This window comes from Sciurus vulgaris (genome assembly GCF_902686455.1).
Source record: "Sciurus vulgaris genome assembly, chromosome: 5".
NCBI classification, from domain to species: Eukaryota; Metazoa; Chordata; class Mammalia; order Rodentia; family Sciuridae; genus Sciurus; species Sciurus vulgaris.
In genome coordinates this window covers 5,418,063-5,440,819 of record NC_136465.1, presented here as the reverse complement: position 1 = coordinate 5,440,819, position 22,757 = coordinate 5,418,063, and the positions used below count along the sequence as shown (strand labels likewise).

The 22,757-nt window shown below is 51.0% G+C and overlaps 1 protein-coding gene across 1 annotated transcript in view; it reads left to right on the top strand.

Moving 5' to 3' along the window:
• Positions 1-2,533: 2,533 nt before the first annotated feature.
• DEFB1 (defensin beta 1) overlaps positions 2,534-22,757 on the top strand; it is a gene marked incomplete at its 5' end in the record, with an annotated part of 46,530 nt that continues 26,306 nt past the window's right edge. The window contains 2 exons of the mRNA XM_079141815.1: positions 2,534-2,611; positions 4,065-4,248. Coding sequence (XP_078997941.1) covers positions 2,534-2,611; positions 4,065-4,248 — 262 coding nt within the window. The remainder of the gene's footprint in view (positions 2,612-4,064; positions 4,249-22,757) is intronic.

Genomic DNA, 22,757 nt, shown 5'->3' with positions numbered 1-22,757 from the left:
ACCTCCCACAGTAGCTACTAGATATGGACTAGCTTATTTTCTTAATGGCAAGCCCTGCTACCCCCCTACAGGCAAGCCCTGAGAGAAGGTAGATATAGGCCTCCCCCTGTCTCTTACAGGGTGGTTTAATCCAGATGATGGTTTTGTTTATGTGTGGTGGTAAGGTAAAAGAATAAGGTTTCACAACATTCCTACCAAAAATAGGTCACTCCTATAATAAACATTGGTACACAATGTCCTGTTCTGAGAAAAAGAGCTACATAAGACAATGTAATCTATTTGGTATAAAAACTTAGCCATGGGAACAATTGGGACTGTTGCCCTCCTGTAACTTAGCAATTTAGATATTAATCAGATGGACCTAGTAGAAATGGTCATGTGAGATTATTTGTCTATCGTTTTAACCGCAAGAATAATAATAGTCTTAGGTCACATAGAGTTTAGATATTAAGGAAATAAACATTGTATTAGCTCATTGACTTAGTTAAATATTCTTAAAATAATGGTAATATGTACGGTTACTGATTTCTCACGATCTTTCGGTAAAAACAATTTCTGCCTATGCCTTGGAAACTTCTTTGATTTTATTAATCATAAGCCTGACATCATAGCCTGAAGAAAAGTGTATATAAATCCAGACTTCCCCAGAATAAAGTGGGATTGATTGCATCAGAACTAGAGTCTGTGTCTTTCATTCTCCATCCATCACCGACGCTGTCTCCCCATGCCCCGTTTGCCAGTGTGGAACCCATCGACTCCTGCTAGGGCTGGACCCTGGCAAAGGTGATCTCCAGTTTTCCTGGTAAACATCAAACAGTAATAAACGAGGAGACAGCATCGTCTCCTGTGTTGTTCTCTGCAGGGAGCCGATGCTCTCTGGAGAGTGCTCTCTGCTGGAGCCCCATCTTGCTTTTACTTTACTTTCACCTCACTCACATTTATAATAATCTTCTCCTGCATGGCTTTTGCTGTCTGACTTGAGATTTTCTTTCATTGGAACACAAGAATGAAGGTTTGGAATTTCCGCTCCCTGCTTTCCTGTGACATCAGGTTATATTCAACTGCAACAAAGTGCAACTTAAATATCTAAGGTTTTTTTCCAATTCAAAATCAATCCAAATGTGAATGGTGCTGACCAAGGGTGGGGTGCAGGTGCAAAGTCTCAAGCAGGGTTCTGAGGACCCCAGTGGCACTTCTTCATCTCCCTGAGTTGGTCCCAGTGACCTCAAGATGGCTGCTGCCTCAGCTGCCTTCTGCGTATGTGCAAACTCTGCCCTCCAAAGGGGCTCAGTGTCTTTGGCAGACCACTGCTTTGTGGTCCACTCACAGCTGGACCTTTAAGAGTTTTAGGTGACATATTACTGCCTTGAACACAGAGAAGAAGGAAACAAGGCAGAAACAGGACAATTGACAATAACACTAACACTATCTTCTCTCTTATCTGGATAAACCGTTCTTTATCTTTATTGCCATCATTACCATGTGTAGCAACACTGTTATTATGGTAAGAACACGCAACACAACGCTCCTTCTCACACCAGCACAATGCTAAGCAAAGGCACCGTGTTGTACAGCCAACCACTGCAACTCTTTCCTGTTGTGTAACTGAGACTTCCTACCCCATTGACCAAAAGAAACAATTGATGGAGTAAAAAGGCACCCAAAGGAATAGGAGAAAGTAGATGCAAGATGTATGTGGTAGGAGTTAGCGTCCAGAAGGTGTAAGGGTCCTGCACCTCAACAGCCAAAACAAACAAAGAAAACTCATAGTCCAACTTTAAAATGGGTAAAGTTCATTTCTCCAAAGACCAATGGCCGTCCAGGATGTGAAAACAGGGTTCATGTCACCATCATTGGAAAGTGTTAGTCAAATCACAGTGAGATGAAGATAATGACGCCTTCTAAACCCTCTGTGAGGAGTAGGAGGACAGCTCACACGTTTTTTTTAGAAACACATGGCCGTAGAGTGCACTCTGACATTTCACACACACATGGAGTACAACCTATTCCAATTAGGATCCCATTCTTGTGGTTGTACGTGATGTGGAGTTAAACTGGTCGTTGTTCACATATGAACATAGGAAAGTCGTGTCTGATTTCTTCCATTTTCTTTCCTATTCCCGTCCCCTCCCTTCCCTTCATTCCCCTGTGTCTAATCCACTGAACGGCTTAGACGTTACTGTCAGTGCCGTCGGCAGGACATTTCAAGGAAATTCTGCAGTATTTGTCAAAACGCACAAGACACTCCACTGAATGTAGAAACACAGCTTCCATGTTCTATCCTTCAGATCTGACCGTTGATGTCATACATATATGAACAGCATCTGCATGAGGATATCTGCTGAAGTTTTGATCCTAATTTTAGAACTTAGGGGAATGTAAATTGCATAAATCCATCAATAGTTAATGGATAAAAACAGGTACACAGGTAAGGCATGGGTGGGTACTGGATTCTATGACAACTTTCTATATACCATCACAAAGATGTCTCTCAGATGCACCATCAGACGGAAAGACCAAAATACATAAGAACATGCACATTGCTTACGTTGGTGGATTCTTGGAAGAGGCATCCAAGCCCAGCAAGAGGACTCAGGAGATAGCTTCTCACGTGAGAATATTATATCAGACGACATAACATAAAAATTTGAATTAAAAATAGTAAACAACCCGTCACGATGGTGCACACCTGTAATCCCAGTGGCTCGGGAGGCTGAGGCAAGAGAATGACAAGTTCAAATCCAGCCTCAGCAACTTAGCAAAGCCCTAAGCAACCCAAGGAGACCTTGTCTCTAAATAAAAAATACAGAACAGGGCTAGGGATGTGGTTCAGTGATCAAGTGCCCCTGAGGTCAGTCCCTAGTACCCTCCCTGCAAAAAAAAATAATAATAATAATAAACATCTCAGATGGAAGTGTGGACAAGTCAGGACTTTTGACAATCAAGACAGAGAGAGGTAGATGGCACATTCCACTTGACATGTCCAATAGAGACCCTAATGGCAGCTTCAAAGACTCTTACATCTTGAAACAAGTACATTCAGGTACGTTTTTAATTGGTCGACTTTGTTTGTTCTTCTTGCTATAGCGTGGCATTTTGGACATTCCCCTCTCTGCAGATGCACGCTGTGAAAACCTTTTCTGCCAGTCCCTGACTGGCTTCCTCGCTCTGCCGTCTGCCTCCCTCCTGGGAGGAAACCTTGCAGTCAGAGCCAAGTCACCTGCCCATTTTTTGCTATCTCTGCCTATGCCTTTGGTGTCACAGCCAAGAAATCACTGCCCAGACCAACGTCAAATGTTCTATGTGTTCTTATGCCAGTTTTATGGTTCTAGGTCTTACGCTCAAGTGTTTAATCCCTCTTGAGAGGATTTTGTAGATGGTGTAGGTTACAGCCCCATCACATATCAGCATGTTGTGCATTTTAGGTATACACAGTTTTAAATTGTCACTCATAGTTGAAAAAAGATAGAAAAATCAACAGGCTTCAGCTTAGACAGCTCTCTACCTCGGATCGCTCTGAGCTCTCTTACCTACAGCCTGCGATGTCACTGTGAGCTCTGCTCTTGCTCCAGCAGGAGCCTGCTCACCCCATGACCCCCAAGCCCCCTTCAGAAGGGTGGTAACACCCCTGAGCCCTGTCAAGAGCTACCACTCTGCTCCGGTGGGCTCCAGGTCTGACTTCAGAACCTACATCCCCAGTGAGCACAGGACAATAATCAGAAAACAAGAGGCCTTTGTTCCCTGAGCTTATTGAATAAAGTTCTGTTTCTTTTGTTTGTTAAATGTTAAAGGTAAATGTTCAAGTAGATGGCACACAGGAAAGACAGCAGGGTCCTTGACACGGACACCAGCTTGCACCCAGGACAGAAGCTGAACATACAGAGCAGAGCCGACAGAAGCTGTGAAAGCAGCACAACGTCAAGGAGAGCTGAGGCCAAGGCAGCCTCCTCCTCCCATCCAACGCACCTTCGCTGACACAGCCTTGGCTCCCAGCCTGTCCTCACACACCAATAAATGCAGCCGACTCCTCACTCCACACGCTCAGGCTCCTGCCTCCTCTCCAGGTGACTCCAGCCATGAGGACCCTCGCCCTCCTCGCTGCCCTTCTCCTGCTGGCCCTCCAGGCTCAGGCTGAGCCTATCCGAGGAAATGCTGAGGAGGCCAAAGACAAGGACCAGACAGGGGATGAGGACCAGGAAATGTCCATCTCCTTTGGAGCGGGCCCGGACATGGCTCTTCAGCAAGCAGGTGAGATCTGCTGACATGCAGAGTATTGAGGTAGAGAGGGAACCAGGTACCTGCAGGTTCGGTCCCGGCACTTGGCTCTGCCTCTTTGGGGGATCACATCCCTGGGCCTCATATTCCTCACCTGTAAATTGAGAGAAGATAATCAGATAGCCACAGGACATTCCTTCTCCGCAGTTTTTCCATGTTGCGAAAAGTCTGTGAAATTTGCCAACACAGGGTGTAGAAACGTATTGAGGATCTGTTCTGCATCAGAGAGAGAGCTTCATTTTAAAGAAGACAGTTTACCCTGTTAGAAAAGCTCTTAGAAATTGGAGACAGGCCTAAGGGTATATTCCCATGCATGCATAATGGGGCAGGAGCAGAAAAACATGGAGTCTCATGAGACTGGCTCTCAAATCTTGCGGCTCGCCTGCATGTTTGTTCTCACGGGTGGCAGCTGATCCTGCCACACTGTGATACACCGCCCTGACACACTCCCTCCATACAGCATGCAGGATTATGTTTCCACCACCACTGACCTCAGCGCTCTGTGCCTGATGTTCTTTCTGTGTCCCCAGTCCTAAGGAAGAACGCGGTCTGCCGCTGCAAAAAGGGGTCCTGTGGTAGAGGGGAACACCACCAAGGGGCCTGCCTCCGCCCCGGGAAGCGCCACATTCTCTGCTGCCACTGAGCACCGAGAACAGAGGGATGCAAGTTCCTAATTTGCTGAGAGACCTAGGAGGAAACTGTAATGCCCAGCCTCCTCCTCTGTTTCCTTTACTTGCCCCAAATAAAGTCCTCATGACAAGTGCCCTGTGTGTGCGCCTCTCTGTTGTCCATGTGACCTTCCTCCAGACACAAACAACAAAAAGCCAAGTCTTCTCTCAAAACACTGAATCCAAGTACAATGTGACTGCACTCTGCGCCATCTCACCCTCTTGGCATTAGTGGGCTGGCATAGTTCTCTCCAATACTGGGCCCTCTGAAGCAACCAGCCTTTTTTGGTGAAATTGCATCAAAGTTCCAAAAACCATCATCAAATGAGTAAGACCTGGGTTCCTCCCTAAAGCAATCAGTTTGGCCATAGGCTCAAAGCATCCTGTTTAATGAAACACAATCATTTTATCACGGGTGGCTGAATCAGACCCCAAGACTTGGAATGGGAATGGGCAGCCCTCTGCCGAATGTGTTCACAACTGACGGGCATCATCTTTACTTGGCTCTGATGAGTAACACAGAAAGCACAGATGTGCATCATGTTGTAGTAGGAGAACTGGGCTCAGCCACAGACCCCCAAAGCTGAACCTACTGCTACCTTAATGACTCATTAACCCTTAAGTAGCCCTATAAGGACCCCATCTCCGATTCGGTCATGTAGGGCTTTCATGAATGGATTTAGGTGCACAGCTCAATCTGTTGCATTGCCTCGGGTAGTCAGGGAGGTTGCCAGGAAAATCAAACCAGATGGACATCTCCAAACACCCAGCCCACTCTGCTGACCAGGGAGGTCTGACTAAGCAAAGGAGTACCACGCACGAGAATGAGGGGTGGCACCAGCTGGTCTAGCAGAGAAAGGAGCCAAGCAGCACGGGAACTGGAGTTCACCAAGCGCCCCATCTCCACCAGGCCTCCAGACCCCGCACAGCCTCCTCAGGGCCCCTTCCCCGCTGCTGCTCCTCACGGCTTCCCCCACCCCTCACCTCCGAGACCTTACAGGGACACTCGTCTCAGCCTTGTTAACAGGTGACACATCAAGTGTGCTCGCCCTAGCCCGTGCCGGCGACCACGCCCGTTAAATATTTCTTCAGCTCTGTCGCCCCACTCCCAAGTGTTGGGCGGTAACTCGGTTCAGAGGCATGCACACTTCCTGGAACCCTCCATATATACAACATTGATCCAAGAGGACTCCCGATTTTTATTTGATTCTGGTTCTTCTGGGGGTTTTACTTGGTTTTCTCCTGGCACAATGTTCACATCACCATTCAGAGGTGGGGAAGCTGGGGGTTTAATCTGAAGTGCCATTAGATATGGAAGTGAAGACGCACAGAGGACCACTAAATACACACTCTGGAACCTGGAAGGGGCCTGGCTGCAGGTGTGATGGGCACCATCCGGGTAGTGGCTGCGTTTAAGGCCAGAAGGCCAGATGAGCTCACCACAGAGCGGTTGTGGGCAGGGAAGAGCAAGCTGATTTCAGTTCTTTTGGATAAACACAGAGCAATGGATAACTGAGTCCCATGTGGCTCCATTCCTAGTCTTTTGAGAAATCACCACGCTGATTTCCATAGTAGTTGTACTAATTTGCAAATATTAGGGGAAATTGTTCATGTGTATATGTGAATATGTCACAATGAACCCCATTATTGTGTGTAATTATAATGCACTGATAGTTTTTAAAGATATGTATAGATATTTCTCAAAAGAAGAAATACAAATTGCAAACAAACTTATGAAAAAATTCTCAATATCATTAGCAGTTAAAATGCAAATCAAAACCACAATGAGTATTCACTGCACCCCAGTTGAAATAGTGCTTATCAAAAAGAAAAAACAACAAATGCTGGAGAAGATGTGGAGAAAAGGGAGCTCTTCCACAGTGCTGTGGGAGTATAAATTAGCACTGCCTCTGGGGAACAGGATAGAGGTTCTTCAAAAAGGCAAAAATAGATCTACATTTGATCCAACTATCCTTCTTCTGGGTATATATTCAAAGGAAATGAACTCAGCATACCAAAGAGACACTCGCAAGCTGCACCAGGCATACACAATAGCCAGGTGCCCGCCCATGGGGGAGTGGAGAACAGACACATGGGATACTATTCAGACCCAAGGAAGAACCATATCTTATCATTTTCAGCAAAAGGGATGGAACTGGAGAAATTATGGGAAGTGAAATAGATGCAGAAAGACAACGACCACATGTTCTCACTCATGTGGATACTAAAAACTGTCATTCTGAATGTGAATTAGTGAGTCTTAGACACTAGGGAAGGGGAAGAGGAGGCCTGGAGGGAGATTGTGTTACCAGAGTCCAAGGGCAAAGGCCCGGCTCTGATGTTTCCAACCAACGAAGCTCCGCCACCCATCCCAATATGCCAATCAAAGAGACTAGCAGAGGCAAGGGTAGGAAAGGAATTTCAGTCAGCATGGCCTCGTGGAAGAGAGATCTGTCCTCAGGGGGCTGGCAGAACCGTTGAGTATTCCAGAAAAGGGGAGCAAAGGCAGGAGCTGGGTTTGCAGGTCTGCTGGGCTTTCAGGGCTGCAGGGCCTGCACAGCTGGCAAGCAGGTCATGCTGGCCAGGCCTCGTTCTGTCTGATGGTTGTCTCAGGACCCTGACGCCCTGGGCAGGCCCCGGTGGCTCAAAGGGGGGATCTGGTTTCCATCCCGAGATCATGGCTGCCCTTGGGCGTGCAGCAATTGCTCACTCCTGCTTGCGATGGTGATCTCCTCATGAGCTGGTCTGATCTGCAAGGCTTCTGTTACTTAGGGATATTTTTGGTCCTTGTCATGAAGATACTTATCAACCAAGCCTGGTTCCTGGAATCCAAGGTGACCGCAAAAGAAAGTGACTCAGAAGAAAAGAAAACATTTAAAGAGGTGAGTGGAGTCAGAGACAGGCAGGGTGGCATTGGTTAGGTCGGTGACTGGACCCTCTTGAGCTGGATAAAGGGCACCAAAGCTCAGATAGGAGAAGTGAATGTTGGAGAGCCCAGTGGAGTGGTCACAGTTCGTGACGGCCTGTTGTGTACTTTATAGATAACAAGACAGAGGCTTGTGGGCTCCAAACACAAAGTGACCATAAAGAGATGGAGACAGCGGTTATCCTGGCCCGATCTACTGTCCACACATACTGAACCAGCACACTCTCCTCATGGCCATGTACACTTTTTACAGCTTGATCAACAGTTTTAAGAGTGAATCAGAAACGTTAATGACCCTGATTTAATCATAACACTGTGTGCGCATCACGCCAGGTTATCCCGCTGTGCCCTATAAACCTGTAGAATCAAGGTGGCAGTGGCAGTTGGTAAAGTGCACCGTGAACGTGGTTCCTTTAGTGCCTTGGTTTTGCCTGGCAGGATGCCCGTGGCAATGGAGCTCTCATCAGGAAGACTGGTGTCTTTGCTTCAGCCTCCCTTGCTGGGGATGGCAGCAGAAGGACCCAGCTGGGGTCATTTCCCTGCCCACCTGGAGCTTTGCGAAGACAGGTCCCAGGTGGAGCCAGGTGCTGCGGGAAGGCAGGTGTAGCGCTCAGCCACAGCCTCATCCTGGAACCAGGAGGCAGAGAGGGGTGCCCGTCTCTGTGCCTGCCGGCCTGGATCAGGAAGCTACAGGCTGCGGATGCCCGGCTGTACCAGCTCACCGAGACGAAGGTCACAGTGCTCTCTGAGCCCCGCCCCGCGTCTTCTCCTGGAACCCCGACCTTGAATTCCTCCCATCTGCTCTCTATTTCTGTGTGGCCAGACCCTGGCAGTCAGAAACTGGGGAGAGTTCCTTCCAACCCTAACCCATGATGTCAGCAGGGGGTCGCCATCTGGAAAGCTCCGCCCTGCCTCTCATCTCCTTCCTGACACACAGCCTCGAGAGGCGACCATTCCACTTCACAAACGGGGCTCCTGCGGGCAAGGAGCTCGGAGCGGGAGCCATCTGGCATCAAGCTCCACTTCAGGCCCAGGAGGATGGAGCCCCGGGTGGGCTGACATTTCAGAGGGGACTTCTCAGTCCGGGAACTACGGGAAACCCATCCTTGGAGAAAAGGGTAGTGTCACTTTGGAAGCCTGTTGGCAGAGAACACCCAACCCTGAAAAACACCTTGTAACGGTTAAGTGTCAGGGTGGCTGCACCACGATGCCCAGAGAGCTGATCTTCTCTGGTGTTTCTGTGAGGGTGTTTCTGGATAAAATTAACATTTAAATCAGTGGAGTTTGAGCCAAGCCAATTGTACTACCCAATGTGGGTGGGCCTCATCCAATCAGTTGAAGGTCTGGGTAGAAAAAAGATGGACCTTTTCAGAACAAGAGGGAGTTTTGCAGAAGATGACTTTTGGACTTGAACTGCGACTCCTCCCTGGGTCTGCAGTCTGGCAGCCTCTGCCAGCAGAGTTAGGACTTCTCATGCTGTCACCATCACATAAGCCGATTCCCTAAAATAAAGGAATTGAGTCTCTTTTTCTGGAGAACCCAAAGCTGAGCAAATGATAGGGAGGAGACAGTGAGAGGGCTCCAGACAGGCCCACAGAAGTGGGCTGCAGCTGTATGAGCTTGGCAGGAGTCCCAGACCTTTTGAACTAGCCCCATGTGAGGCAGTCCTGGAAACTCTCCAAGCCCCTTCCCCGATTAGGGCCGCAGGTTCCTGCTGAGGGCGGGGCATGCAAAGCAGACCACAGGCCTCGAAGGCCTGCCCGTAGCTGCCCGTAGCTGCCTAACCAGGCACACACAGAGACAGAAGCACGGCGAGACCAAGGCCGAAGTCCACAAAGCCCCAGCTAGCTGGAGGGGAAGGAGCTGGTCCTCACCCCACCATGTTGAAGATTAAATGCCCTAGACACCTGAAGCAAGCAGGGAGAGCAAGTTTTATTTAAAAGGGACAGAGATAGCAGACTTCTCCAGAGAAGGGGACCCAGGGCTGGGTGCCCAGGGGAGCAGTGTGTCTGCTCTTTTACAGGCCCCAGAATCTTCCAGCTTCTCTCTCTTGCCCACGTATGTGCCTAAGGGCAGGAAGGAGGGGCACAGGGTAATCGCTCCTACTGGGAAGTGGATCCCTGGGGGTGTTAGCACCCAGTGATAACCAGCCCTCATCCTCTCTCCACCCCCACCATTCATCTGCACAGCTCTGATGCCTGACCTTTGTCTCTGCCTCAGTTTGCTGAGGAATGTGACATTTCCTGTCCCCTTGGGCCAGGCAGGGCTGCAGGCAAATTGCTTTTTGGCAAAGAAAGGATGTGGGGAGTCAGCACAGTGGACTCACTTTATAGAATTATCCTCTTAACCTCACGTTTCCACGATCCTCGTCTGTTTGTCCCCTTACAGAAGTAGGGGGTGGCAGTGGGAGAAGAGACTGAAGGAATGCTCATGAGACCACGACTAGCAGCATTCACAGGGTAACTCAGGGGAGAGCCCCAGACACCACTTCTGTGGACACCACAGGATAAGGCAGTGAATGGCGGACCCCTGCAGCCTGGCTGGACCTCAGCTGCTCAGAGGAGACACCCTCTTCCCTCAGAATATCCCTCCTGGCAAAGGTGGGTGGGGGAGATCCAGGGATGATGAACGCCACTTGCTGGGAGCTGGGTCTGCCCTGGCTGGTGGGGCCTGGCCTCTCTTCTTAAGGAGACTAGATGAGTCAAGGAGAAGAAACAGAGCGAGCAACTGCAGGGGTGGGCGCAGTGGAAGAATCCCCAGGGCAGACTGTCACACATGGCTGAGGCCACCATCCTGGGCAGCAGGAAAGCGATGGCTAGCAACCAGCCAGCTGTGCGCCCTCCACAGGCACCCCAGGGCTGAGCGTGACTACTCACAAAACCTCGCTCAGGGTTACAGTGTGTTGGACAAATGACATGGGGAGGGGGCTCCTGTCTGTGTTTTACATCTTCTAGAGAAGCTGGGCCAAATCTTCACTGACAAAGTTCTGCCTCAAAGTCAATGAATGCAAAGCAGGCACCCCTGAGAATCTCTGGGTGGCGGGGGACAGAAGTGTGGGGTTGGGGGTTGTTCAAAAGGGATGTGAGAGTTTTAAGGCTGGAGAACTAGGGGAGAGGAAGGAGACCCCAGCGGGAAGGTGGAAGGGCCCTGCTCTCCAGTAGAGGGGACAGAAACCCCAGTGACGTGCCTCCACGTGCTCCCAGGTCCCCTGGGCAGCGAGGGCTTGCAGAAATGGCCTTTCTCTGCACCTACAGGTTCCGTTTGCTTCTGACAGTCCTCACTGAAAACATTTCCAGAAAAAACGGCAGGATCCACGAACCTCGCGGCACCTGCCCGTCCCTCCTGCTAAGTACCCGGCTTCCGCCCGCACCTCCACTCTGCAGTGGAAGCCCAGAGCCAGGCTGGTGCGGCAGCCTGCAGGGACCCTTGTCTGGCTCCTTGGCTTTCTCTGTTTTTCTTTTCTTTTCTCTCCCTCCCCCCTCTTTTTCTTTTTGTTTGCTAGACTATCGACGTTTTAAAGTCAGATAAATATCTAACCCTATTTTTACTGTCACATGCAGCAAACATGAATTACACTTCAGTAAATATAGTCAGAAGAAACTTAATACAGAGAAATGGAAGATAATCTTTGTTCATGTTGTGCATGGTGTTCTTTAAAAATGTGCTGACATGCGCTAAGCCGAGTCCGTCACTACCCTGTTTGTAACTTGCTGTCCCCGTCAGGATTGACTAGACTGTCCTGTTCAGAAAACACATGACATTTATGACAAATAACCCAGAGCAGTTATTTTACTATCTGTAAATTGGATCTAAAATAAGCAGCACAAATTTTACTTCCCTGATTTAAATGATGTTAAACTGTAAGTTTAAAAAGACGTTTGATAAATGTTAAATGGATTATAAAATTAGACAGTTATTCAAAAAGTAAATGTGTACATTACAAACTTTTGGGTTACATGAAGCTGACCTTAATGTCATCCTCCTCCCTCTGACTTGCAAACAGCTCATGTAACCCTAAAACTGGTGGTGCTGGGCTGGCCTCATCAAGGACTGGCCTCATCACGGGCTGTGGAGGAAGATTTGCAAACCACCCTGAGGTGTGCCGTGCCCAGAGGGCTGGTGTGGGCAAGGCTGCCGGAGGCAGCAGGTGGGACCCCACTCAGTTGCCTTCTCATTCAGCTTGGGTTCTGGATTCCTCGGTTGGGGCTGCTGTCACAGTGGGTGTCTAAACAGGATTCATTCCTCACATTGATGGAGGTTGCAAGCCCAGGTCAAGGTGCCGGCTGGTTCTATTCTCCGTGAGACTTACAGATGGCACCTTCCTGCTGTGTCCTCACCGGGTGGAGAGAGAGAGAGGGAGCCACCATCTCTTCTTATAAGAACCCCCAACCCATCATGGGGTTCCACCCTCAGGACCTCAAACACCCTAATCACCTCCCAAAGGGAATGTGACACTCCCAAATTGGTCATGGCAACCTTATATAGGTGTGGCTTGGCCAGGAAGGGGCTTGACCCACCGGGGTGAGGACTTCAAACAAGGGCCTTTGGAGGAGACAGTTCAGTCCACAGCAGAAGCCCTCAGGGTCCTTCCCCAGATCCTAGAGTAACTGGGAATGAAATAGAATCCGGATTCTGGGTGTCGAATCCGGAGGTGAGACAGCGATACTGCTCCCCACCTCCAGAAGCCCTAGTCCCACCTGGAGCAGGACCCTCCCGGCAGGAAGGGTTCAACCCAGGCCGAGTGAAGCTCCCCAGTCCAGTTCTTTGGCCTCTGGAGACTCCTGGGCTGTCCAGGTCCTGGTCTGTCCTCTTTCCCCCTGAGGCAAAGTAATTACGAACCACAATCACCATTTTGTTTCTCTGTCATCCTGAGCAAACGCCTTCCGGCACTTTCTTTGGGCTGAGCAAAGGCTTGTGAACCTGCTCCTGTTCATTTGCTGAGAAGTATGCCTGGTGAGCGAGTCCCCCACCTCCTGGGCACAGCACAGAAAATCCTGCCCAGAAAATCCAGAGAAGCCTCAGCGCGAGGGCTGTGTTCCAAAAGTGCCCTTGGACTTGTCTCACCAGGCATGGTCAGACACATGACAGAGACACCGCTCTCGCGAAGGAAGAGCAGCATTTTTCCTCCCAGATCCCTAGAAATAGAGGCAGGGAAAGCCGCAAGGCAGCGGGTCCCCCGGGTCAGAGGCTTTGCTGGGCTTCCTGTGGGAAGGAATAGGCAAAGCAGGCTTAGGCTTAGGCTTGGATAGTTTGAATAGGCCAGCAGGCCCTGGGCGCTAGGGGTGGCCCCTCATTGTCTGACGCTAGCTTGGGGGTGGTGTAGGGCCGGGGAGCACCGGCCGATAGGTGAGTTTGGTGGAGGAGGCGTGTGGGTTTGCCCTGGGTAGGTCGGTCTGTATAGCAGGGTGTGCTCGCAGGGCAGTTGCTTGCCATCTCTGGGAATTAGCTATCCATGGGAGGGCAGTCCCTCCAGGATCGAGGGCCAAATACCAGACATGCCACACAGAAGGTAAGAAACCAGTCAATGCAGTCTAAGAAGGATCTCTCCCTCTGCCGGAGAGCTTCCTGTGGGAGCCATTGAAGACAGCTTTCACCCTTCCATCCTGTGATTTTGTGAACATTGAGGCATAAAAGAGTCATCTCAGGCTTCACTAATCAATTCATTTTTTTCCTCATTGTTTACCATCGACATCAGACAATGGACCCCGTGCCTGGAGTGCAGGAAGATGTTCTGTGTTCTCAGTGAAATACTGAGGCAAACAGAAGGGACGTGAGTTTGTGAGAGTTTGCCATTCTCTTAACAAAGTTAGGCCTTAAGGAGGCACCTACCCCAATAGATGGCCTTCTCCTCCAGTCAGTCAAGGCCAGTGGTCTCCTCCTCAAGTCACTGTAGGTGTTAGCACAAACAAAAAGACCAGGCAGGACACGAACCGCCCGCTTTCCCTCAGCTCTTTATTCAGAGGATGAACGGCGCCCTGGACCCACTCTCCTGGTGGAAATGAGCCACTGAACAAAGAAAGGGGCTGGGTTTATACAGGCTATTGTGAAGGGTGGTCTAGTGAGCAGGCGTCAGTTTGTGTGGACAGTCAGGAATGTGGGCCTCTCTGGTCAAGGTCTGTGGACAGCGCCTGAAGAGGACTCACTCTGGAGGAGATGAGCCTCCTAGAGGCCGTGTCCTTTAAGGGTGACAAAACTCCTCCTCCCGCCCGCAGCTGACCAGCACCTGGAGAACACGTGTCCCGTGTCCCGGGAGATGCGGGCTGCCAGTGCAGGGCCTTCATGTTTACTTCTTTTCCTCAGGCCTCATTATTCTGGGAATTTCTTACTCTCCATATCCATTAGTAGGGTCGCTTTCCACACAAAGGGAAGCTAACTTGTGTGATTTCACATCTCTGAGCCTCAGTTTTTCCCGGGACAGGAGAGCTCTATAGTTCTAAGGTCTGGTCTCTGCCTCAAAGAGCTGCCAGTCCCTGGGGGGAAGTGAAGTGCATTCATCCCAAGCAATGGCAAAATAGTGCAAGACAGTAAGTCACCAAGGGCAAAGCTCTAGTCTGACAACAGGTAGGAAGTGGTTTAAGATGCAAAACAGCTTAAAGAAGAAATGTGTATAGGGAGAGAGATTTTTTTTCATAGCTACAATGCACTAATAAAAACATTATTTAAAAAACCAAACAGATAAAAATTGAAAGGTCATAGTGAAACCCTGGAAGATGGGTCCAATGTGGTGAGGCAGAGGAAGAGAGGGAAGAATTTAAAAGCATGCCCCTAGCTTCTCACAGGGCAAGGCTTTGCTCAGTAAATAAATGCGCTCACTGAACAAATATTTCCTGAGCACGTCCTCTGTGCCAGACTCTTCTCAGAGCTGGTGACATAGCAATCGACAGATAAAACTCCTCGAATGCATCAGGCTCACATTGACTGAATCAATAAGCAGATAAGCAATGAAGAGATACGTCTGCCCAGGCAGCCAGCCGCATCCGGGTCCCAGAAACAGCGCTGCCAGGCAGCCTGGAGCGCTGCGGGCCCTGCCTCCACTCAAGCTGCTTCGTGCCTCTCATCTTATGTTAGTGGCTCCCCTTCTTCACTTAGGATTTCTAATGACCCTCCTTAGGTATTGACCCCAGAAGAAGGGAATCCAGACTCGCCGCTACAAGGAGGTGAAAACCGGCTGAGTAGGGGCCATGTGTTGGCTTTCCAGCACTGTGACAAAACACGTGAGGAAGTCAACTAATAAGAAAAAAAGATTCGCTTTGGTCCATGGTTTCAGAGATTTCCGTCCATGGTCTTGCTGCCTTTGGACCTGTGGTGAAGCAGAGCATCATGGCAGGAGCACAGGATGGAAAAGGCCATTCGCCTTGGGATTGCCAGGACTAAAAGAGACAGGAAGAGGCCAGTATTCCCCTCAAGGCACACCCAGCCACCTAACGCACCTCCACCCCACCCTACATCCTAAAGGTCCCACCACATCCCAGTAGCACTGGGCTGGTGACCAAGCCTTTAGCACGTGGGGTGTGATGGACATTCAGGATCCCCCATCACAGCCGACACTTCGTAATCAGAACCTGCCTGCAAAGCCAACACTGATCCCCCTTCCTTGGCATGTGCTGTGGCCTTTGATCCCTCTTAACTAAACACAGGTGACTTCCTGTGGAGAAACTCAAAGCCTCCACGACCTGCCGAGTCAGCAGGGTGACCACGGCTGTGGCAGCCACTCTGGCTGCCCGTCCTGGACAGTCACCTCCAGGCAGCCGGCCTTATGCAGGCAACCTTCCTGCCGCTCTCCTGGATGTGTGCCCGGGCTTTTCAGCTTGGCGGTGGTTCTCCCACTCAGCTTCCCTCCTGTTCAGCAGACGTTCCAGGTTAGATCACCGGCACAGGTGAAGGGGCCGCCAGGTGTGTGGGCAGCCCCGAGGACAGCTCCTGCCACAGCACACCCTGCTCCCGGGGCCTTCCGGTCATCCCTTCTCTATTTAACCATGAGAGAAGGATGACCCCTAACACTTAGCAACTGCTCCTCGGAGGCAGTTTTCAGGGTGTGCATTATTCTTATTACCCCATTCTGTCCTTAGGACAGGTCTACTTGTATTATTTCATTCTATAAAGAGGGGAAAAAAATCCTGACTGTAGAAGAGTTATGTGAATTGTCTCCACTCACATCTTGCAAGTGGCAGGGCTGTTTGAAATGAAACCTATCTGCTTCCAAGGCCTTGTTTGGGTTGAATGCAGCTTTGTCAGGATGCAACCTGCTTAAAACCCATGGACTTCAAGGATTCCCAGAGCTGAATGAAGGTCGAAGCCCCTTTCCCAGATACACTTCCTTCCCCAAACAACAAACATACAAAATCAACCTTCCTTAGGAGTAACATTTTCATACCAATCAGTGGCCCTTGACGAGCTGGTTAGGGAGGGTTCTGAGCGACTCCATCTGTCTTTGAGTTCAGCAACCCTCTGCTTCCTGTCTGTGTCAGCCAACCATAAGGCCCAGGAGAGGGCGTCCTTCTCGAGTCACAGGAAACAGGAACTCCGAGAAGATATTTGACCATCAATTTGATGGTCACCAGAGGGGACTCATGTCCCCACCTCTAAAACCAGGATTTGAAATATTGACTCATTCTCTGCTCACCACGCATCTGTTTTCTGGGTTCTAGGGATAAAACTGTGAACTAAATAGGCCTTTTTAAAAACCTGTAATAGCCTATAGTGTTAGTACAGCTGCCTGACTTGTCTCTTTATATCTCTCCGGCCCTGCTTCTCCAACCATTTTCCAGCTAAGACTGTGGTTTTTATTTTTTTTATTTGTTTTAGATGTTGATGGACCTTTATTTCATTCATTTACTTATATGCGGTGCTGAGAATTGAACCCAGTGCCTCACACATGCTAGGCAAGTGCTCTACCTCTGCTGCAACCCCAGCCCAAGAAAGTGGTTTTTAAACTGTTCCACAGAGTCTTTCCGATGGGAAGAAGTGAAGCAGATACTTTCCAAAAGATTATATTTAAACTCAGGTTTCTGCAGCTATAATAGATAGATAATAAACTCTTTGAAAACCAACCATCTTCTGAAATAGTACTGAGACGTGCACATATTATAGTATCACAACACTGCTGATAGATTGTAGGCATCATAATGTTTTTTTCTTGATCTGTTTGCTTCTCAGATTTTCATTCAGTTTTTTAACTTGAAAAAGACTTTAGAGGTTTTTGCTGCCCAGGTTTGTGAGTGCCCAAAGAGGTTGCCTGGACCTAGCCAGAGGCAGACGCAGGAGCCAATCTAACGGGCCTTGGGGTGGCTGTGTGTGTCCACCTCCTGATGACAGTGTGGACAGCATGGGTCCGAATCCCACAGCGTCCAGTAGAGAACACGGTAACTAGGAGTTCTCAGTGAGAACGAGTGAAGAATTCCAATAGGGTGGCTTTCGGCAGAAACCGCAGGGACGAGGCGGCTCGGGCAGAGCAGGCGTGGTTTCACAGCTGGAGGAAATCTGACCCAGGCACCGGTTACAGGCTCGAGTCCCAAGTGTACACACAGCGCCTGGAACCCACTCTACTTGACATGCAGGCCCGGGATCCTGTGCCACGACGGGCCTGAGCCTGGCCCAAGGGAAGGAGACCTCAGGCGTGGCCGGGCCTTGGCTCCCTGGTCTGTGGAGCAGCACCCTGGTGAGGCGGGCTCCCTCGTTCACCAGGAGGAGCCAGAGGCACGGGACGGTTCCTGGACCCTCCTGTTCTCCTCCACAGGGCCCTGCACGCGACCCTTGGGCTGAAGTCCACCAAGAGCTGTAAGCTCCTGTCAGGAAGGGCGGAGGAACCTCGCGACTGTGTGAATGTCAGCCAGTGTCCAGCAGGGGCCAGCACAGCTGGAGGACACGCAGGACGCCGTCCTTGGAGCCAAGCCTTGGCCCCGTGCCTTAGCCTGCGCTGGTCCTTGGCTGCCGCTGTGGCTGCATGGGGCAGGGTGTGCTGGGCCAGAAGAACCGTGGGCTCCGCCTGGCCCACCTCTCCTCTTCCCTTGGGCCTGTGCAGCCACCGACTCCTTCCTTAACCCTTGCCTCACCTCAGGATGTGTCCTCTGAGTCCATCTGCAGCAGCTGGCCCAGGTCTTGTCCCCTCCCTCCTGCGGGCTCCCCTCCTGGGCTCCTCACTAGGTCCCCCTGGTGAGGATGGGCCTGGGCCAGGCTGAGGCCGGATCTGTGTGCGCTCGCCCCGAGGTGTCTTCACATGTGCGTGAGCGCCGTGCCTCCAGCTGACCTTCACGCTCTGTGCAGCCCTCCAGAGCCCCTCCCCAGACGCCCACCGACCACCCGCCCTCCTCTCCCACGCCTCCGCCCTCCTGTGCGGCCTCCTCTTCCCGCACACTTTCCCTGCCGTCACCCTATTTCACACACGCTCGCACAAGGGTTTGTGGGTTCATCGTCCTCCATCTCCCTCTCTGTTCATCTCATCCGGTAAAACAGAGGCTCCGGAGGGAAGGGCGCTGCTCATCCCGTGACTGATCCTCAGTCCCCATGAGTGGAAGCCCTGGGACTGCGGCCCTGCCTCCCAGAGGCCGCCCCACTCGGGCCCTGCAGCCTGCATGGTGGAGGTCAAGGCCACAGGGAGGCTGAGAAACCTCCTCTGACTTCACTAACACATCCTCACCTCTCAAGAGTCTCCCACGTTGTCAGACTCTGGGCACACACCAGAAAGGAGTCAGGAGGCGTTGGGGACCTCATCTCCTGCTGAGCCAGGAGCCAGGAGGCAGGAGGGGCTGTCAATCGGTGCCTCTGAATGAATGGGCAAATGAACAAGGAACCATGTATATTTAAACTGGGTAAAATGATCTATAAATTCTAAAGAAGATGTTTTTTAACAACGATCACTTTGGCTACTTAAGAGATAAGCTATGGGGCACGTCTGTGATCCCAGCAACTTAGGAGGCTGAGGCAGGAGGATCACAAGTTTGAGGCCAGCCTCGGCAACTTGGCAAGACTCTGCCTCAAAATAAGACTTTCAAATGGGCTGGGAGTGCACAGCGCGTGTTTGTGCAAACACGAGGGCACTGCTACAAATCAGTTTGCTGTTTCCCAGCAGCACAGCCCACGTAAGTACACGTGAGTTGTCACCCATCTTATTTGTGAAACTTGGTTGTTGTGCTTGGCTTCTGAAGGAGGGCAGGAACTCTGTGCACGGAACCTCCACCTGCTCTTGTCTCCCTCTGTGGTGGGCAGGCCCTAGCTCACCCTTAGGGCCATCTGTAGGTGTGGGCCGCTCACGGGCAGGGCTGGACCTTTCATCTCTGTCCATCTCCGAAACCCACAAGCACAGCCTGACACAGGGCAGAGGCTCAGTAGCTGTTTGCCAAGTGAGTAAAAGGAAACAGATCTGTGCAGCCGGCTCCATCATTAACCATTTTGATAAGATCAAGCCTATGAGAAATCCCATTGTTCTCCCCAGTGACACACTGGAGGACATTCTGCCAGAACCCAGGCACAGGTGGCAGCTATGCAGTCCTAACACCCACTGGAATGGATAACGAGGCATCAGGCCAAAATGTTCAACCTGCCCTCTCTCCCAGGGTTCCTCAGCCTCAGCCCTACCGACACTTTAGGCAGAGAATTCTTGGTCCCGGGAGGCTGCCTGTGTCCAAGCATGTCCATCAGCATCCCTGAGCTCCACCCAGCAGAGGCCAGTGTACCTCCCCACCAGTAAGGCAGCCAACTCTCCAGATGTTGCCAGGTGTCCCCTTGGGAGGCAGCATGGACCCCAGCTAACAGCGCTGTTCTGGCAGTGCAAGAAGCTGGGGTTGAGGGGCTGGGAGGGGAGAGTCTGGTCAGAGGTACGATATTTGAATTATGGGGAGTGGGTTCGGGAGATCTGTGGTGCAGTGTGGTGACTAGAGTTACTAAATGCTTTGTGTGCTTGAAAATTGCTTAGAGTAGATTTCAAGTGCTCTTACCACAAGATGATGACAAGTATCTAAGTAAATGCACCTGTCAGTCAGCTTGAGTTAGCCACTCCACCAGGTAAACCTATTTCAAAAGATCATGCTCTCATCGTAAGCATAAAAATTATTACTTGTAAATTTAAGAATTTTTTTTTTTTTAAAAATCAGGTAGGGTAAATCTGTTAAAAAAGAGGATTTTTAAATGCCCACTAATCAGGAAATATTTGATAGCAACTTTCCTTTTCCCAGAGCATGATCATAGTCCCTTTGGTTGAGTGCTTGGTGCACCAGGCACCATCTGAGGGCTTTTCCTGCGTGAATTCCTTACTCTGCCCACCACCACATAACATGGGCCCTGTCACTGCTTCTTGCCTTCAGAGTGAAGAGCCTGAGGACAAATGGTCCCTGGGAAGTGGACCAGAAAGCAAGGAGTGAGGCTCACCCCACATGGCCAGCTCCCGCGTCCTCTCTCCTGGCCTCCAGGTGTGTCACTGGCTCTACAGTCAGGATGTCGGTGCAGCAAGAGCAGAACTCGAGTCCAGACCCAAATCGATGGACACACATAGCCTGCGCTCGCTCCTCTGAGAGCTGAGGTCTTCCCTCAGGCACAGGCAGATTTCCCTTCTCCTGAAGAGCCCATCTTCTCTGCGGACTGTAACAGTTGTACTACCTGCTCTGATCAGAACTGAAGTCGATCTTTACCTTCTGGAGCTGCGTCCTATGCCCCAGCTTGATGACTGCCCACGCCCCCGGCCACCCAGTGCCTTGAGCACTGCCTTAGATGAGACACGCAGGTTAAGTGGACATAATTCAGTGCTTTACACGGACGACCAACTTAGGGTCTATTGATCAATTGGAGGTGTACGTGTATATTTTTAGAATGGACAGGTGTGTACTTTGGAGCCAGAAGCCTCGGCTTTGCCGGGAGCTTCGTGTGGGCCACACTACCTGCAGGTGGGAGGAATCCAAAGTCAACTCAGATGAAGCCCACCCTCGAGGAGCACGAAGGGCCGGACAGGGGCTGCACGACCCGCCAGCAGCAGTGTCCTGGTCTTTAACAACGTCCAAGCCTCACAGTCCAACCCCGCAGGTACTTTAGTCGCCTCCACTTCACAAATGGGGAGACTGAGTCCCGGGAGCTGAGGGACTTGCCCAAAGACACCGAGCACCTCAGGGAGAGTAACCTGGGCTTCATCCCCCCAAGTCTGGAGGCCCACTCTGCCAAACGGAGCAGCCACACCCCATAACCCAAATCAGGACGGGTAGAGGTGCCACAGTGCTGAGACTGTCCTGGATCCTAGGTGCAAACATACACAGGTATAAGCCTCAGAAATTACTTGGTGCAAACTCATCACTTGATAAATGAGCCCAGGAAAGGACTTGGTGAGTGCTCTGCCTAGGCCCTTGTTAGAGGTTTGAGCTTGGCCTCTAGCATGGACGGAAGTGCCCAGCAGCACATGCCACTTGCAGAGGCAGCACGGGTGGTCACCGTCACTAGAAAGCCTGGCTCAGAGCCACGCGTAAGCTGCAGCTGTCAAAGCCTCTGCAAGCTCCCAGGGACCCTGAACCAGCACCCAGCGTGGCCTGCTGTAGGCCAACGAGGAGGCAGCTGTGCATGGGGGTGGGGCTGGCTCAAGGAAGTGCACATGACCTGGGGGAGACGTGCACCCAATTTTTCCTGCTACAACAGCTATTTCGTTACCATTCTGAAATACTCCACTTTCAATATTTAAAAAATGAGCCCATTTTGATTATGAACACTTACAATGGAAGTCGTGAGTCTAAGGCTCTCCCCATGCTTTCCTGATATAGAACTTTCTCCTTGAGGGGCCAATACCAGTTCCTTTTTTCCACCTGGACATGTAGCCTCAGGATTTTCCAATGGTGACTCTCCAGAGCATGAACATCCAGCTTGAACCCTGAGACCTATAATTTTCAAGTCTGAAGGTGGCGAATGGACAGAATTCTGGGCAGATTTGGGGCAAGACCTGGACCCTGCCAACTAGAGGTGCTCAGCTCGGAGGACCTGTCCTGGCCAGGGCCTGGCTGCAGCAGCATGAGGCCAGCATGCAGCCTTCAGGTCAGCAGCCCAGCTGAGCTTCAGGAACAGCATTTCAGACACAAAGGCCGCTGCGTCCCCCAGCTGGGGTCACTCTTCCCGCCCCCGCCCCTTCCCACTGCTTCCTCCTTCGCTGCTGCAGACACTGTGAGGCACCAGGCAAATCAGTTCGCACTGCGGAACCCTTTCCTTGCCTGCCAATGGAGAAGCAGGGTGCGGATCACCTCACAGTGGCCACACGAGAGCTCACAGGCCGTGCAAGCTGGTAGCCACCACAGACGGCGTTAGAGGGACTACAGAAGAGCGGGGCGGCGACTTGTGGTGGTGTTTCTGAGCTGCAGTCAGCGGAGCATCTTGCTCACTGCTGGAGCTCCGTGCCTCCCAGGACACCTGGCACAGACCCCCCCAAACCAGCTACTCATCCGATAAGTGCCTGAGTGAGACCGGGACCTGCTAAGGACAGGTGCCTTTGAAGTCACAAGTAGCAGCCAAGCTTTGGTTATGGGCCACCTATCGTCACAGCTTCAGTTTGTATGAAATCCAAAGCACAACTCACCTTCGCGTTCCAGTACAAAGATGGTAAAGAAACAAGGGGCTATAATTCAAAGCAGAAGAGAAGTTGAAAATACAATAAAGATTCAGAAGGAGGAAAGTGTCACGTCAGAGGGGAGTCAGAAAAGGTTCACAGACCTTGACAGAGTTCTGCCAGTGACAGGACGTTCAGGCCCGGGGGTGGGCTGCCCAGAGGTGGCAAGACGGGAAGGTGGCAGTGGGACTCTGCACAGGTGAGAGTGGGGGGGTGCAGCAAGGCAGGGGGAGCCAGGCCAGGAGCCCCTGATCCCATCCCAGGGGCCGTGCCTCCAAAGCCAGTCGAGGGTTTGAGGTTTACTCCAGAGCGGCAGAGACTT